This window comes from Onychostoma macrolepis, chromosome 21 (assembly GCF_012432095.1).
Source record: "Onychostoma macrolepis isolate SWU-2019 chromosome 21, ASM1243209v1, whole genome shotgun sequence".
NCBI classification, from domain to species: Eukaryota; Metazoa; Chordata; class Actinopteri; order Cypriniformes; family Cyprinidae; genus Onychostoma; species Onychostoma macrolepis.
The window spans coordinates 12,164,447-12,181,446 of record NC_081175.1 but is presented as its reverse complement, the minus strand read 5'-3'; the positions used below and the strand labels follow the sequence as shown (position 1 = coordinate 12,181,446).

Genomic DNA, 17,000 nt, shown 5'->3' with positions numbered 1-17,000 from the left:
ATGGAAGAAAAGGGCGCAAAAGAAGAGCCTATGAATATGAAAAAAAAGTGAAAGAGAGGGGAAAAGCTGAAATGAGAGCTACAGAGCCAAAACAACACATGATAAAAACCACTAGGGAATATGAGTGTTGTTGACATGCTGTGACTAGTGAGGAAGGAAGAGCATCCATGTCACATTTCCTCCCAAAGCTCTCATAATAACTGGATTAATTATTCCAACGATTCTACAAACACGTCGCTGAAGAGATTTTCACATGGTAAACCCTGTGACCTGGCAGGCCCTTATGAAAAATTGCCATGACAACCATAGTTTCCACCAAAATACCAGGGTAGCCTTCTACAGTATATTTATTGTTACTACAAGTTTCTACAATGATACTGTCAGCAACACAAGAATGTAAGTGTTTCTTCAGCTATAGGCATGTTTGGCTCTATATTCTCTTACAGCACACTTTTCACACTCACTTTTGTCTACTAAAAACGTATGCATACATCATAAACATAAAATAATCCCTCATTCATTAATTCATTCATACATAAACCACAGGAGAAATCTGTTTTTTTCTTCTGAAAGTCATGAACAAATTTCACAATTTCTCATACAGTATTATGCATTTAATACAATAGCATCAACTTTGTATTGCTGATTTCATAGATAATATTTAATGCATCAAAAATGCACATAATTAAATTAATTTTCACCTTTATTAGGGGGAGACGTTTTAGGATTGATAAAGAGGTGGAATTTAGTTGCATTTTTGAAAAATTCATGTAATTTCCATACAATAAATATTTACATTGATGCATTTAACTTATCTAAACTTATCTCTTATCTAAAGTGACTGACATTGCATTAAAGATATCCTTTTTTTTCATATGCTTCTTCAGTATATGGATTCCCTGTGATAAGCAGGCTCTAATGTTTGAGCTACAGGAATGCTGTAAAAACAGTCAATGGTTACACTTTAGATCATCATAAAAATGTTAAAATTTACATTTATATTATGATGGATTTTCATAGTTTAAAACTGGAAGTCATTTTAAACAGTAGCGCCAAATTATGAATGCATGAGGGAACGTTTTAAAGTGATCTTTATGTAACAAAAACAAATGGTTGATACCTGATTTTTTTTTTTTTTTAATGTCTGACACAAAAACTTGTCCAAAGTTGAAAAACATCCTTAAAGTGATGAAAATGAAAAATAAATAAATAAATAAAAATCAGTATATTAATATTCAGATTCAAATAATAATTTATTATGATTTTACATAAAATAATTGTAGAAAGTTAGCAACTTGTTGTGTTTTTCCCCCTGTCAGGTCAAATGCAAATATCTCCTCACTAATTCCTTAACTATACTGGAAAGTCTCTCTACAAACACAGGTGGACAGTAGTGAAGTATTTTACTTTACTCAAGTAAATTAAAAAAAGTATCTGTACTTTATCAGAGTGTTTTTCTTTGGAAAATTTTAACTTCACTACGTTCTAAAGCATAATGTCATACTTTTTACTACACTACATTTCTTAAATAAAATTTGTTGATGTTTTACCTTTAATACTTAAGAACAATAAAAATGTAGTACTTTCTTTACTCAAGTAAATTTTTAATTACTTTTACATGAGTAATAGTAAGAAAGTACTAGATTTCTAATGTAATTAAGTATTAAATTATATTTAATATGAAACGTAGTGCAGTAAAAAGTACAATATTACGCTTTGGAATGTTGTGAAGTAAAAGTTTTCTAAAGACAAACACTCTGATAAAGTGCAGACACTTAAAAAGCACTTTTAAAGCAGAGTAAAAATACTTCACTACTGTCTGCCTCTGTCTACAAAAGCCAAAAAAAAAAAAAAAGGAAGGAAGGAAGAGTCAGATGGGAACACACAACACCAAAACAATTAAATTCATTTTAAGCCTGTGTTCCTGCAAGTTGATGCAAACTGATCAAATGCAATGCATTACAAAAGTCATTTCATCTGCATAATGATATCAAAGGCAACAATTCATCATCATTTTAAATAAAAGCGTTTCCAAACAAACTTTCTGATCATTGTATCTTACTGTACTGCTTCTACTTTTGCTGTAATGTGAAATGTGTCATTGCATGGGCTGGGCTTTAGATGAATGAGGCCTGATAAATGGTGCTCTGATCTGGTTTCAGGTCCCTGCATTCATCAAACTCTCTCCTTATGGACAGCTAACTGCCCCATCACACACAGCAAAATCCTTCTCTGTCCACCTCTTAACACAAGCAAAAACCAACTATTCATTCTTTTTAAGCCTTTTCATGTTAAGACACACATCAATCCACTCCTACGACATACCTGAGGAGGCAAACACTGGCGGTCGATCTGTATGGAGTGTGCAGCAAACATGGCCGGACACGTCCCTCGAGTGGAGCGCAAGGCTCGCAACGGGAGTGTCAGCAGACCCTCTTTTCAACACTCTGGCACTCCGCACACAAACACACGGACGCCCTTCCCGTGCTCCTTTATTTTTCAGCTTTTCGTTTTGTCAAGTTCATGTCACAGGCACTGTCTGCTTTATTCCGGACACATATTATGACGGATTGCTGCATAAGCATATGTATACAGAAACAAGCAAAAGGAAACGCAGTACAACACATAGGCTATGGAGCTATTGGTTACACAGGCTCAGTTTTATGAGCAAATAACTACTGAGCTGGTAACCCAAAGTTTGCAGATTTAAACCTCAGGGATGACTCTTTCTATAAGGGAAGCTGCTGACTTTTTTTCAACGTGGATCTTGAAATCTGTGAATCGAAACACGGTTGTCTTGAGATGTTTAAAGTTTAGATATCTTTTTGTTCCTGAGTGAGAAGACAAAAAGGTTATTTTAAGCTGCAGTCTCCTGCTGCTTCAACTCTTTTCAAATAACATATTTTTATATCTGTGAAAATATGACAAATCTTCATCATAAATATTGACAAACCTAGCATCCACTTCAATGAATGAATGAACTGAGACTACAGTATGGTTTCAAACTCAGTTTCAGCTTAATCATAAGGTGCTGACCAAATAATCACGTCTCTGTCACATGTGAAATATGGAAAGAGGAGCATAGGATGAAGACTGACTTTGATTCTTATCTGAGTGTTGAAAAAAGTAGCAACACAACAATGAAAGGGGCATAAAAACTAATAAAGGGGGTTAAGGCTAATATTTATTTGAATCTTCAAAAGATACAGACTTATGTTCTGCTGATGAGTACATTTATCTCTGGACTTGGCCTAGGTTGCTTCAGGGTGACCTGAAAGATCAAACTTAGAAAATAAAAAGTAATAGGATTTTTTTCTAATTTTGGTGATGGAGAATGCGGGCACACATAATACAATAAGATACAACAACACAACCCTGTGATCACCCACATGTTAACTACTGCACCTTGGTGTGAACAAAACAGGACATATGTAATGTAAATATCAGTGAAGTATTCCTGTCCAACTATATGACCGATGCTATGATTATTTCATATGTTGAATGTAAGAAGATGCGCACTACATTATGCAAAAGCATACAAATATTCCTAATAGTTTGCATGCAACACAATAAGAGCTTTTCAAGCACCAGCTATTCAAAGGGATTGTTTACAGAAACACAGCCCGTGTCTTTAGCAACCGAGGCATCATATTAATAGGCCTCGGGAAATGACAAGTTAAGACGTTTGCTGATCAGGCTATAGATGATGCAGTTTCCCGCAGACGTGTGCAGAGCAGCCCAGGGATGGAAGACGCGCAGGTGCAGCAGGAGGTCACCTCCCGGGTGTCCTTTAACTGCACACTACGCATGAGTCCTGAGTGGCAGGATTGTACACATGCCATACTGCAGTGGGAAAGCGCAGAGACTTCTTGATGAATAGTTGATGAGCAGCTTCTTCGGAAAGCAGAGGGGAAAATCTTTCCATTCAGCTACAATCTCTCCCTCTCTCTTACTTTCTTATTTACATCTCATACACTCCTCTCCTTCTACGTCACCACTCTTTTTTCTCTTAACTACTGGGCCTTATTGGAAGGCTCTGTGTTTAGATAATGACAGAGGAGAAAAACCATACTGAATGTTTTTCACCCTCAGATCAGAGAAGAGACTGTGTTTGTAGCCAGGGTCAATGACAGAAGAGTGACCACGATAAAGAAAAGGTTACTATAGTTAACTAAAACCATTAAAAAAGTTACTTGAAATGAAATAAACACTGACTAAAATAAAATCAATTATTTCAATTTCTCATTTTCATTTAGTTTAACTTGATGTACTAAAATAACTAAAAGTAAAGCTGAAATAAATAAAAACTACAGTTTATGGACAATAATGAATAAAAAAGTACAATAACTAATAAAAACACAACAAAATTACTACAACTTTAACTAAAAATAAAATGAAAATGGAAAATACTAAAAAGCTAATTCAAAATATAGGTAGTGTAACCATCAATTACAAAATAAGAAGTTTTCCACAAACCCATACATATGTACACTTTTTGATCTTTTTCTCATATATATTTTATGAAGAAAAAAAAATACACATTTTTGATTTATTCATAAATATCATTATATACTTGGGGGAGTTGCACCACATGACACTTTACAACATTAACTACCCTTGCCTTCTAAATATTATTTTATAAAGAAATAATAATAGGAGGAGATTATTCCAAACTACTTAATAAGGTTTTCCTTTCAAGAATTTGATTCCTTTAATGAGTTGCATCACCCTGACATTTTTGACAGTGCCTATGAAAATAAAATATGTTTATGTAAACATTTAAAAAAATATATATAAATTACTAGATTGAAAAAAAAAAGATCCGTCCTCACACAGCATGAAACCTGAGTTTGTGCACGGTGACCGCTTCACCTGTCACGACATCCTTCCCCTGTCACATGTGCGCCTACATTAAATGTGCACCACATACATTATTTACTACAGAGGAAAATGCGCTTGAGGCAGGGATCAAGCAAACATTAATTTTAGTGAAGATGACATGGAGAGAATGAGCACTTGAACATATGGGACCCTGATCTGAGAGCCCAGTTTGCATTTAGTCCAATAAAGTAGAGTAGATGGACAGCTGGGTTTAGTCTACACTCAAGAACAAATGTCACCTCTAGAATAATGCTAATGGTCATCACAGGCATAAACAAGCACGACTACCTTTCCAAAGAATAATCAATCCAATACAAGAGATAAAACAGGGAATTTCCCATAAGAGAAAATAAGGAAAGAAACATTGCAACATGGTGGGAAATTACTAAATAATGCTTTGAGGAATCTACAGCTTTCAAGTCACACTGCTGGCTATGCGTGCAGTGATACTAGAGATGCTTTCCAAGAGGATTAGTTTATCCAAAAGTGAATGCCAATGTAATTCTATAGGCTGAATGTTTCATTCTTGAACTGATTCCACTTTGGACTTTTTTAGAAGGCAACAGAAAACATTTTAATAGCAAACAGCAAAGACTAACACAAAAATGTCTACTCCTGACGCCCCTCCACCCAAATACTCCCAGCTAAACATTCGAGCAGCCCCTCGGTTTATTTTCCCTGTGAAGGTCTCGTGAAAAAAGGGGCCACAAGTTCAGTTAAAACTAATATTTACCAGATCACCTCCGATGATCGCTGCTTCCTCTAATAGTGATGTCAGTTTTCATACCAGCTGTGGATAAGTAACTGCTAACTGCAGTCTCTTTCTGTCATCAACCTGCTAGCTTAACTGATTAAGCCCGAATGAATCTAAACAAGCATTCACAATATTAAAGCCAAGTGCACATATTACCACAAGCCTGAACAAATTGAAAAATTAGATTAAATGACTACAATTCGCAAGAGTAGATCCTGTGGATACAGTTGCTTTGGTGGCAAATTTCAACATCTCTTTGATTCACAATTTATAGGTTAATTAGTCATTATAAACCACGCCTGAAAAATAGATTACCTCATATCTGATGAATGAAAATTCTTCTAAAGATGAAATTGACTGACCTATTGTAGAAGTATGAAAACAAGAAAATTAAATAAAATCCAAATATGAAAATCCATAATACATTTTATTGAACAAGGATGCATTAAATTGATCAAAAGCTATTTCAAATAAACGTTCATCAAAAAAATCCTGAAAAAAATTATCACTGTTTTTACAAATACTAAGCAGCAAAAACTGCTTTCAGCATTGTTTTCTGTAATGTTTTCTGAAGGATCATGTGACACTGAAGACAGCTTTGCCATTACAGGAATAAGTTACATTTTAAAATATACTAAAATAGAAAAGAGTTGCTTCATATTGTAACAGTATTTCACTTTTTTCTTTCTTTCTTTTTTTTCCTGTATTTTTGATCAAATAAATTCAGGCTGTTTGTATATTATAGCACCAACTATTGCCAGAACAACTGCCTGACATGCAATTGATTAGTATTGGGTGGGAACTGGGACCATCTACTCAGGGCTGAAGTCTCTGCAGTTTATATGAAATAATAAAGAAGAGATTCAGAGCAAACAGTACAGGGTTCCAGCAGCTTCACTACTTGGACCCCTAATGACTTACAGACGTGCCTTTTCACATATTACACATGCAAAATGTTTCAGAGGAGTTTAAATGTTATTCTCTGTGGCAAGACAATGAGGCGCAAGATTCATTTGTGCATTAGAGCAGTTTAAACATTGGTGATTAGCCACGATTACCCAGAGCGTTAATGTCAGACCTGACGAGAGTAACACCATAGTCACACTGTGTCTGCAGGGTGCAAACTCTTGGGCCTGTTTGTAAAATTTTGGGGCTGTCAGAATCCTGTTCATATACTGCCTCTAAGTGGTGAATGTGATGCCTTCTTCTGTGGAAAAATCCCAGACAGCCAAAAAGAGACAAGCTATTCTACTTCACATATCTACTTCAAATATGTGACCCAGGACCACAAAACCAGTCATAAGGGTTTGAGGTTTATACATTGAAAGTTGAATAAATAAGCTTTCCATTGATGTATGGTTTGTTAGGATAGGACAATAATTGGCTGGGATACAACTCTTTGAAAATCTGAAATCTGAGGGTGCAAAAAAAATCTAAATATTGAGAAAAATCGAGAAAAGTTGTCCAAATGAAGTTCTTAGCAATGCATATTACTAAACAAAAATTAAGTTTTGATATATTTATGGTCGGAAATTTACAAAATATCTTCATGGAACATGATCTTAACTTAATATCCTAATGATTTTTGGCATAAAAGAAAAAATTATCATTTTGACCCATACAGTGTATTGTTGGCTATTGCTACAAATATACCCGTGCTACTTATGACTGGTTTTATGGTCCAGGGTCACATATAGCATAACAAGGATAGATAGAAAGAACTTTTTTTTTTTGCAGGATTTGAATATTGTAAGGTCCAGTAAATCATTTATTATTTCCTTTGAATATTTTTTTACACATAACAACTTAGAGAATGTAAAATGCTAAACACACTCATCCAACACCTGACTCCCGATATTTTGCTATACCCATGCATGACATCTTGCCTGTATTTATTACCCATATGGGTAAAGAAGTATGCACTAGGTTCTTAACAGTAATTTGCAGAACATGTTCTCATTGCCTATATAAATATGCAGTTAACTCATAAATGGTGTACAGTTTCTCTCTCAAATGGTCACAGTGCACCAGTACATTGAGTTCCAATAAAAACACACAGCTCACACTCAACTGCCTTTACAGCTGGAGCCTAAAACACCCTGACTCAGATTTACAGCTTGTCAATTACAAGGTATTACGCAGGCTTGTCTCTGCCGCCTCTTTCCCTTCATAACACTCTGCAGACAATCCAATCCCTGTGGGCCTATTTTCAGAGCTCTTTAAATTTATCACACGATGGACAGCTCTGCCACTACTGTAACCCAGCAAGGTCACTTTTGTCACAGATACTGTGTTTAAAGCCAGAAATGATCACCTTCGTGGGAAAGGAACGCAGAGAGTTGACCCTCATGCAAATCAGCATTTTCAGCAAAATGATGCACCACTCGCGTTACTGGAGGTCGTTCTTTATTATGGGATTCATTTATTCCCAGCACGTTAAAAACTTTAATTATAACAGGGTAGCCCTTGTTAAAGATAGATTGAAAGATTGACAACAGTATATAACATATAACTAACCCTGCGCCCATTTGTAGTATGATCACTGTGTTTATTTTTATCAGGTAAGCCTTCATTATGAGCAATGTATACTGTAACCCATGAAAAATGACTGTACTGTTAGAAATCTAGAGTATCCACTCTGATTGTGAACTGATTTAAAAAAAACACTCAAACTTTAACAGCATGCATAACTACTTGCAGAAAATGTTTGAAACTATGGATTTGACAACCAGAGTAAACACAAATACAAGAACTAAAGTCTACAGTAGAAATAATTGGTATTCAGTTTAGTAATTACCTCTTCACTTTTCATATTCTAATATATTGAAACATTATCCATTTAGAGTTAAAGTGTCCTCAAAGCTATTTAAACACTACAGCCACACCTAAAAAAGAAAAAAAAAATCTAGTATTTAAATAATAATTTATATACACTACCATTCAGAAGTTTGGGGTCTGTAAGAACGGGCCTGCATTTATTTACTATAGAGTAAAACATTCATATAAAAATCATTGCAATTAAATATTATAAATCTAATTGAATATAACAATTAAATATTATTATAATTTAAAACAACTATTTTGAATATTTTCTGCAGCCATTACATTTTTATTTATTTTTGTTTTTTTGTAATAATGTAAAAGTCTTTAACACTTGTGATGAATAAAATAATAAATTTTCAGTTAGGCTACACTATATTTTAAGCTGTCCTTGTTACAGTGTAATTATACATTTAAGTACTGAGTAATATTAATTAACTACATGTACTTACTATATGGTTAGGATTAGGATTAGGGTTTGGTTTAGGGTTACATGCATGTAATTATGCATAATTAATTGTTATTATAATAGTAAGAACATGAAACTTGTGTAACAAGGGCACCTTAAAATAAAGTGTTACCCAATTTTCTTACTGACCCAAAACTTTTGAACAAGTCTGAAAAGGTGAACAAATACCAAATAACCAGAGGTGGAAAGTAACGAATTACATTTACTCGTGTTACTGTAATTGAGTAGCTTTTTTGTGTACTTCTACTTTTTAAAGTAATTTTTAAAATCTGTAATTTTACTTTTACTTAAGTATATTTTGTTTGAAGTATTGTACTTCGCTACATTTTAAAACACATTAATTACTGAATAAAGAAAATGTAAAAAAAAAAAAAAAAATCGCTCCCTGGAAACTACTGCAGTAAATAATGGGCAGGAGAACAAACTGGCGCTAAAATCAGAAGAAAGATGCAGACGGACAAGACAGGCGTTAATGGTGCAGACCCAGCTGAAAACCAAACCCCGTCGTATTCTGCTGAAGTTGAACTCGAAGGAAATGAAGTGAACCCCTGGCCATGTGTATGCTCTATTATGCAGTATAAACTGTGTTTGCCTAGGGAGACCAAACTAGCTGCTTATAAAATCTCGACATCAACCTTTCGCGAGCATGTAACGTTAGAGGTAAGGTAAATAATGCATCATTGCATTGGTGGTTAAAATGAAGCTTTGGCAGTTTAGCAAAAGGTTTTGCTCAAATTAGCCAAAAAGACAGTGGTGCAGGTTGTGCGATATATGTCGTCTGCGGTAATATCGCAATTGTTGTTTTAACGATGTGCGATTTGACATGATCAAAAACAGAGTCCTACAGAGTGCTGTGAAGTCTAGTAGATTAGACTAGTGCGCGCGCGCAGTTAGACTGTATTCTTTCACTGCGTGATTCAGTCTGTGAAAATGCATTATATAATCACAAAATTGAAGATAAAGGGGCAGAAAATGTTTATTTATATCATTTCATATAGTAAATCAATATCACACGAAGAGTGCCGTTTTTCTCCAAAACTCAGCATGATTACATATAGATTTTTATTTTTTTTTTTTTTTTTTTTACAACAGTTCAATAAACAATATATAATATTTAATTAACAGACTTGCGTTTTAGACACCATATTGCGTGTTTTTGCTCTATTTCGACAACAAAAATAATCCCAAACACAGCCACAGCACTGTTTTGCCTCTCTGAGCAATGACGGTGTTTCGTTCCTGAATGAATCAACTGTTAAAATGATTCGGTTCAGTCTAAATGACTCACTTATTAACAGTGACTTGGTGACACCTACTGGCGGTTTTAATTTCACATTTAAAGTATCTTTTGATTTTATTTTTTATTTTTAATATAATTTCAAATGAGTATTCAACATTTTGTCTTATATATCAAAACATTATTTCTGCATTTGTAACTGCAGGTTAAATGCATTCATGTCCTGCATTAAACAGTGTGTAAATACATCTAAAAGCCACTTCAGATGAAGCTTCTGTGTTTCCTCTGCATTGCAAAGATTAATTTTGTTGATATTGATTTAATTTGCCTGGTAACAGCCCAAATGTCTTATTATTCTAAATAACTGAATCCTTTAATTAAAAACAACTAGTTTGAGATTTATAGGCCTATGCCAGGGGTGTCAAACTCAGTTCCTGGAGAGCCGCAGCCCTGCAGAGTTTAGTTCCAACCCTGCTCCAACACACAAACCATGTAGTTTTCAAATAAGCCTAAATGATTAGATTAGCCGGATCAGATGTGTTTAATTAGGGTTATATCTATACTGTGTAGGGCTGTGGCCCTCCAGGAACTGAGTTTGACACCCTTGGCCTATCCCATTTTTGCGTCCCTCCCACTGTTAAAAAGTAATTTTTACTCTGAGTAAATTTTAAATGAGCTAATTTTTACTTTTACTTGAGTAGATTTTTAGACTGGTACTTTTACTTGTACTTAAGTAAAATGTCATTAATGTAATGGTACTTTTACTTGAGTAAAATATTTTGGTTTTACATTTTAAGTGTCTGAATAGGGATAGTCCACCCCCCCAAAAAAAAGATTATTGTTGTATATCTATACTTTGAAAAATGGTGGTAACCAAACAGTTTCTAGTAGCCACTGTCTTCCATAGCATTTTTCCCTGGAAGTCAATGGCTACCAGCAGCTGTATGGTTACCACCATTCTTCAAAATATCTTCTTTTGTGTTTCACACAATAAAGAAAGTCAAACGGGTTTGGAACAACTTGAGGATGAGTAAGTAATGACAGAATTTTCATTTGAACTATGCATGCCTAACTGCTGCAATAATTTTTGGAGCCATTGTATGTAAATGTAAACTCCATTCAGACCATGCAGTACATAATTGATTCACAGAGAACGACAGCCTTCTGTAGTTAGTGTGTTTGTTCACTAAATAGGGAAGCTCTGATCTGTCTAATGTTCTGTGTGGATGTTGATATCACATTGTGAGACACTTACAGCTTGAGAAGACAGAAGGTGGATTGTTACCGAAGCAGAGGGAGAAGGAACGAGAGTGCTCATGGGGGCTTTATGAGGAGACAGGAGCTGGCAAAAGGTTGAAGAGGAAAACAGACAGAATACACACGGGCCAAACAGTCAAGATTGCTCTTGCGCTATACACTGAGTCCATTCTAGGTAATTGGTTGTCTCAGTAGCACTCAAGCAAGGAGGTCTGACTCTGTAATATCTGGGGAAAACTAATTGTTAGCATTCCTGTTCATTGGCACTTGCTTGGCTGGTGCAGGACTCCACGGAAATACATGACCGCCATCTTTGCTCATGGAGGCTCCGTTCTGCTGCCAGGTTGTTTTAAATCAATCATCTGAGCAAAAATGTCATGTGATTAATGACTCTGGAGCTGCAGGAAAATTACATTATGATTATACTGATTGGCTGGTGACACTGCATGAACGTGTACCATCACAATCTCTTTATTAGCAACTTTTCATGAGCTGTAATGTCAAAAGCAGCAGACAGCAAAATATATCGTTTTTTCTCACTTTTAAAGTCAGCATAAAACAGAAATTCCATCCGATTTTTCTTTCATATTGTGACGTATATCAGAGTGAAATGGCTTCTTGAGGGGAAAAAAGAGAAAAGAAATAACTTGATTCATTGCTGAACTGATTCGATTAAAGTTTACGACTTTATTTGTTGTGTTTTGTTTTGTTTTTTGCTTCTTTTTTTTTTTTATAATATTGTGCTCATATGGATCATTTATAATAAACACTGCAACACACCAAAAATTTTCTAAAATAAAAATTAGAATTGTCAATTTGATTTCATGGTGACTTTTAGAGCCTCGGTAAAATAAAAATAAATAAATAAATAATAAAATAAAATAAAATGTGAGTGTTTTTATATTAAATATTGATTCTCCATAACATTTTTTAAATTTCTTTAGTCTGAACAGGTTTTCTTTTGAACACCCATCAATGGAGAATGATGCTGTTTGCCTCAAAAGTGCAATTGCAATATTTACCAGCAGGGGTTTCCAGGGCCACAGAAATCTGCAAAAAATGATCCCTTGTCCACAAGAGTTTTCAAGCAGATAGGAGCCAAATTAATAATAAAATAAAATAAAAATTCTATACTGTAAGTTTTCAAAATATTAAAATATTGATATTCTGTAAACTATATAATCAGAGAGATACTCTGCGATATAAATCAAGCGATGGCACATATCCTGCATAAGAATAATCTGGCATATTCAAAATCTTTCCTACCAGCTAAAGGTGCCAAAATTGAAGCAAACTGCTGAAATACGCAGATACAGAGAGCCGAACTAAGAGCTGACAGCGATTATCATGCAGTAATTAAGTCTAGGTAACAACACGTGTCCCAGAGTACAGCTGACACACTGGAGGCCACTGGAGGCCTGCTTCATACGTCTCCTGTCAGCCCCATGCTCCGCACAACAGCGATGAAGAGGGCCACAGTGTATGAATCTATCTCAAGAGGGAAGATGCAGAGCAACCTACACAAACATTCATCATCATGCGTGACCAGGATCGATGGGAAGCCCATCTTCGGTATTCCACCTTCAGTCAGTTGATCCACACTGCTTTCACCCGAGAGTCGCTCACAGCAGTCATTCAACAGCCGGTGTACAGGCCTGCACACGGACAGGCTATTCAGCTGCTGTAAATTGATGTTGAAGAAACGTAACTATGAATTATGTAATTATGAATGAATTGCTTTGTCTTCTACCAAGGAAAATAAACCTACTTTATGAACAGTTTGAGATACAATTGCAAATGTACAAGCCATGGTGCTAATTGTTGGTTTCCAGTTTTAATCAAATTGCATTTCAAAAGCAAAATATGCGTGGCTAATATTGTATGATCCCAGGCCTGAAATAGTTATTATTGTGCTTGAAGGAAAACAAAGCCTGACTATCAGGGGACAAACTATCCAGCAGAGACTGGCTGCTTTAAATAAGAGATTGTACATGGTAACATGAAGTCTTGTGATATAAATCATGGCACATGTTTTAAATAAAGACATAAACCCAGGAAGAAATTCTTAATATGAAAAAACTGAGAGTTCATCCAAAAACGAACATTTTGACACCATTTACGAAACCCCAAACTGTATGATTCTTTCTTCTGTGGGATGTCATTTATTTAAAATACATTTATTTACTCATACTAAGTATAGTTAAAATCTATTAACATATTTACTGATGTATTGCTCAAGACTTGCTGATATATAAGTTATAATTAAACTTTATTTATTATTTTTACTTGTGCACAATGCTCATTTCATAATATTAAGCCTAAAATGTGTTTTAATGTCACTACTGAAGAGGATTGTAGGATGTTTGAATAATATCGGGCTTTAAAAGCAAGATATTTCAAGTTTACCTGAAGTATACTTGCAATAGTTCCACTTTAATATACTTCCACAACCACATATACTTCAATATATCTTTAGCACAGTTGTCTTCCGCACAATTAATTAAAGTGCATTAAGTACAAAATTAGCTGTTCCAATTTAACAGACGTTAAGTATGCCAGTTTAGTATACTAAAAGTACAGTTTCAGGGTATTTTTTATTAAGTACATAAATGTATTTGTAGTATACTTAGCGTGAAATAAATGTATTTCAAATACATTTTAGTATATTTATTTTTCATATATAATACAATATAATATATATATGAGAAATGGAAATCAGTGGTGACCAAAACTGTTTGGCAACCAACTATCTTCAAAATATCTTCTTTTCAGATTATTTAGAAATTTCATTTTTGGGTGAACTATCCCTTTAAGAAAGCAAACTATGATATTTTAATGTTTCAACTCTCTTTGTCCATACAATGAAAATCAGTGGGGTCCAAAACACCAAAATATTAAATGATAACACGCTTTTCATTTTTGGGTGAACTATCCCTTTAAGAACACTAAAAAATATCATTTAAAGAGTGTTTCAGTTGTCTTTGTCCATACAATGAAAGTCTGTGGGGACCAAAACCTAATTAGATCCCACTGACTTCCACTGTATGGACCAAAAAACACAAAAATATTAAATGATAACAGACTTAACTATCCCTTTAAGGCAAGAGGATGCTGCATTGCATTTCAGCCGTTTCCAACCAATTTCCTACTAAACCATATCAATATTGGTTCATTTTACAATCCGAATGCAACAAAACTGGCTGGTTTTCACCGATTGCTTGTGTCCAGCTCTTGAAACACATTCTGAGCTAAGGCCTGTTTGTCTGAAGGGAATATGTGTGGGCGAACTGCAGAGAGAGATTTTCTTTTCTTGGAGCTATGGAAAAGTGGGCCATGCTGGAGAGAGTGCATAATCCCGCTTTAGTATCCTAAATATGACCAAGTTTATAAAACTAGTGTTTTACCATGGCCATTACCCCAGATGACAACCCACCATAAGTGTCCAGCAGTAAGACGGCAGTCACCAATTTCCTTTTCAAGGCCGAATTCAGTTTGTAGCTGAGATATGTGGCCAATCATCACTAAATCTCTTCAGTCAGTTCTCTTGTTACAGCCTTTTGAATCATGCACTGAGGTAAATTTTCCATGGCAGTCAGGCATCCACAGAGATTTTGTTATGACAGGATCTCTGTGTTTGGTCTCGCCCAAAATCCTTCACATTTTAGATTTGACCTTACATAGTTATTAAAAAAGACATATGCATCTCCTTCCCTCTGTGCATGTCAATCAACAGCTGTTATTCTTGTCCTGTGTCATGCAGTTTTGCCCGAGAGCTCTTTCGGATCAATGATATTGAGCCACCGGCATATTCTGGACTGCCACCTCGATGCAGCTGTGACCTCCACACAGGGGGAAGGGAAAAATCAGGATCACACATGAAGAGGAGCATCAAATACTACAAACTTCCCTGTCATCGTTTCTAAATCATAATTAACTAAAGATATATCGCAAAACACATTTTGGTGGAGAAACACACGACCAAACACCCACCTGTCATTCCTCATGTAGGTCTCCCTCTACAAAAAATGTGGGGGAAAAAAATTTCAAAATACCTGCATTTACAGGTTTTCAATCTAGGTTGAGCCATTAGGGACAGAAGAAGAAACATATTTTTATCTTCAAAACTTGAGGCACCCGTCAGACCTGACATATTTGAAAAGCTTGTGCCTTCCTGTTTAAATCGCACTCTATCCAGAAAAACAAACAAGTCATGCCAGTGGAGGTCAGATTGGGACCTTTATTTTTCGCAGCAACCCCCTGAATTCATAACAGACCCCTTTCACATCAAACATGCGGAACAGAAAAAGTTTCTGTGAGTGAATGGCAGACTGCAGTCTCATCACAAAGCAAATGGTGTAAATAATTTTGTTGCATCACACAAGTTAGTTCAATGCAGAGGTTAGATTCACTTGAGAGAAGAAACTGCAAAGTCATCTAGCGAGCACTCGTTGATCTTTGAAAAGAAGCCATGGGACAAGATTTCCAATTTATTGATGAGGTTAGAAAAATCTGAACGATAGTTCTGATTCAAGGCCTCTGTCTGCTACACTATGTTTTCATAAGCTGCATGAACTAGCATACTGTAGCAAGTGTTTTAACATTGAATCCTCAAAACTAATATTTTACTGTCAACATTTTATTAGACTCTTTTACTTTTTCTTGCACTTTGCTATCTTCATAGCACTCAATTTTTCAGCTATACACTTTCAAATAATTTCAATTGTTACTAGTACCCATTCTAGTGTATTGCAATAAATTGTAGCATCCATTCGAAAACCAAATTTACACTGCAAAAGCAGCACTTCTGAAGTGGCATTAAGGTGTCTTTACACAGACTGTTTAATGCTGCTCAGAGGTGGCATGAATGCATTTACACAGCAAAAACAACTGTATGCTTTGACACAAGAACTTGAAGTGGATCACAACAGGCTTAATTTAGTCTGGCTTTAAGCAGCATTAAGTCTTTACACATAATTTTGAGGAGGCACAGAGCAGCCTTAACTGTGTAAAGATACCTAAAAAGCTTTTTTTTTAGATTCATTTTTTTAGATTTCAGATTCATTAGCACTCTAGTGCCAAATGTGCACTGCAAAGGTGGCACATAAGTGCTTCTGATGTGGCATTTAGGTGTCTTTATCCAGATTGTTTAATGCTGCTCAGAGGTTGCATGAATGCATTTACACAGCAAATACAACTGTATGCTTTGACATTAGGGCCTGAGTTGGGTCAGAACAGGCTTAATTTTGTCTGGGTTTATGCAGCATTAAGTCTTTACACATAATTTTGAGTAGGCACTAAGCAGCCTTAACTCAACTGTGTAAAGATGCCTAAAAAGGTGTTTTTGTACTTATTAGATACTAATGCCAATTAATGAGACACGTTAGATTCATTAGCTCTCTAGAGTCAAATTTACACATAGCATAGACAGCACAGAAGTGCCTCTAAAGTGGCATTTAGATGTTTTTACACAGACTGTTTAATGCTGCTTAGAGGTGGCATAAATGCATTTACACAGCAATAACAACTCTATATTTTGAAACTAAGAGCTGACGTGGGTCAGAGCATAATTTAGTCTGGCTTTC

General features: G+C 35.3%; 1 protein-coding gene across 13 annotated transcripts in view; it reads right to left on the bottom strand.

Moving 5' to 3' along the window:
* The window catches only part of nrg2a (neuregulin 2a), a 101,738-nt gene that overhangs the window by 68,284 nt on the left and 16,454 nt on the right, over positions 1-17,000 (bottom strand). The window contains exon 1 of one of the 13 annotated variants that reach the window (XM_058758803.1): positions 12,940-13,000. The exons of the other annotated variants lie outside the window; for them this stretch is intronic. Within the exon in view, the coding sequence (XP_058614786.1) occupies positions 12,940-12,985 (46 nt within the window). The 5' untranslated portion in view covers positions 12,986-13,000. Of the gene's footprint in view, positions 1-12,939; positions 13,001-17,000 lie in introns of those variants that run through there. 13 annotated transcript variants of the gene reach the window in all.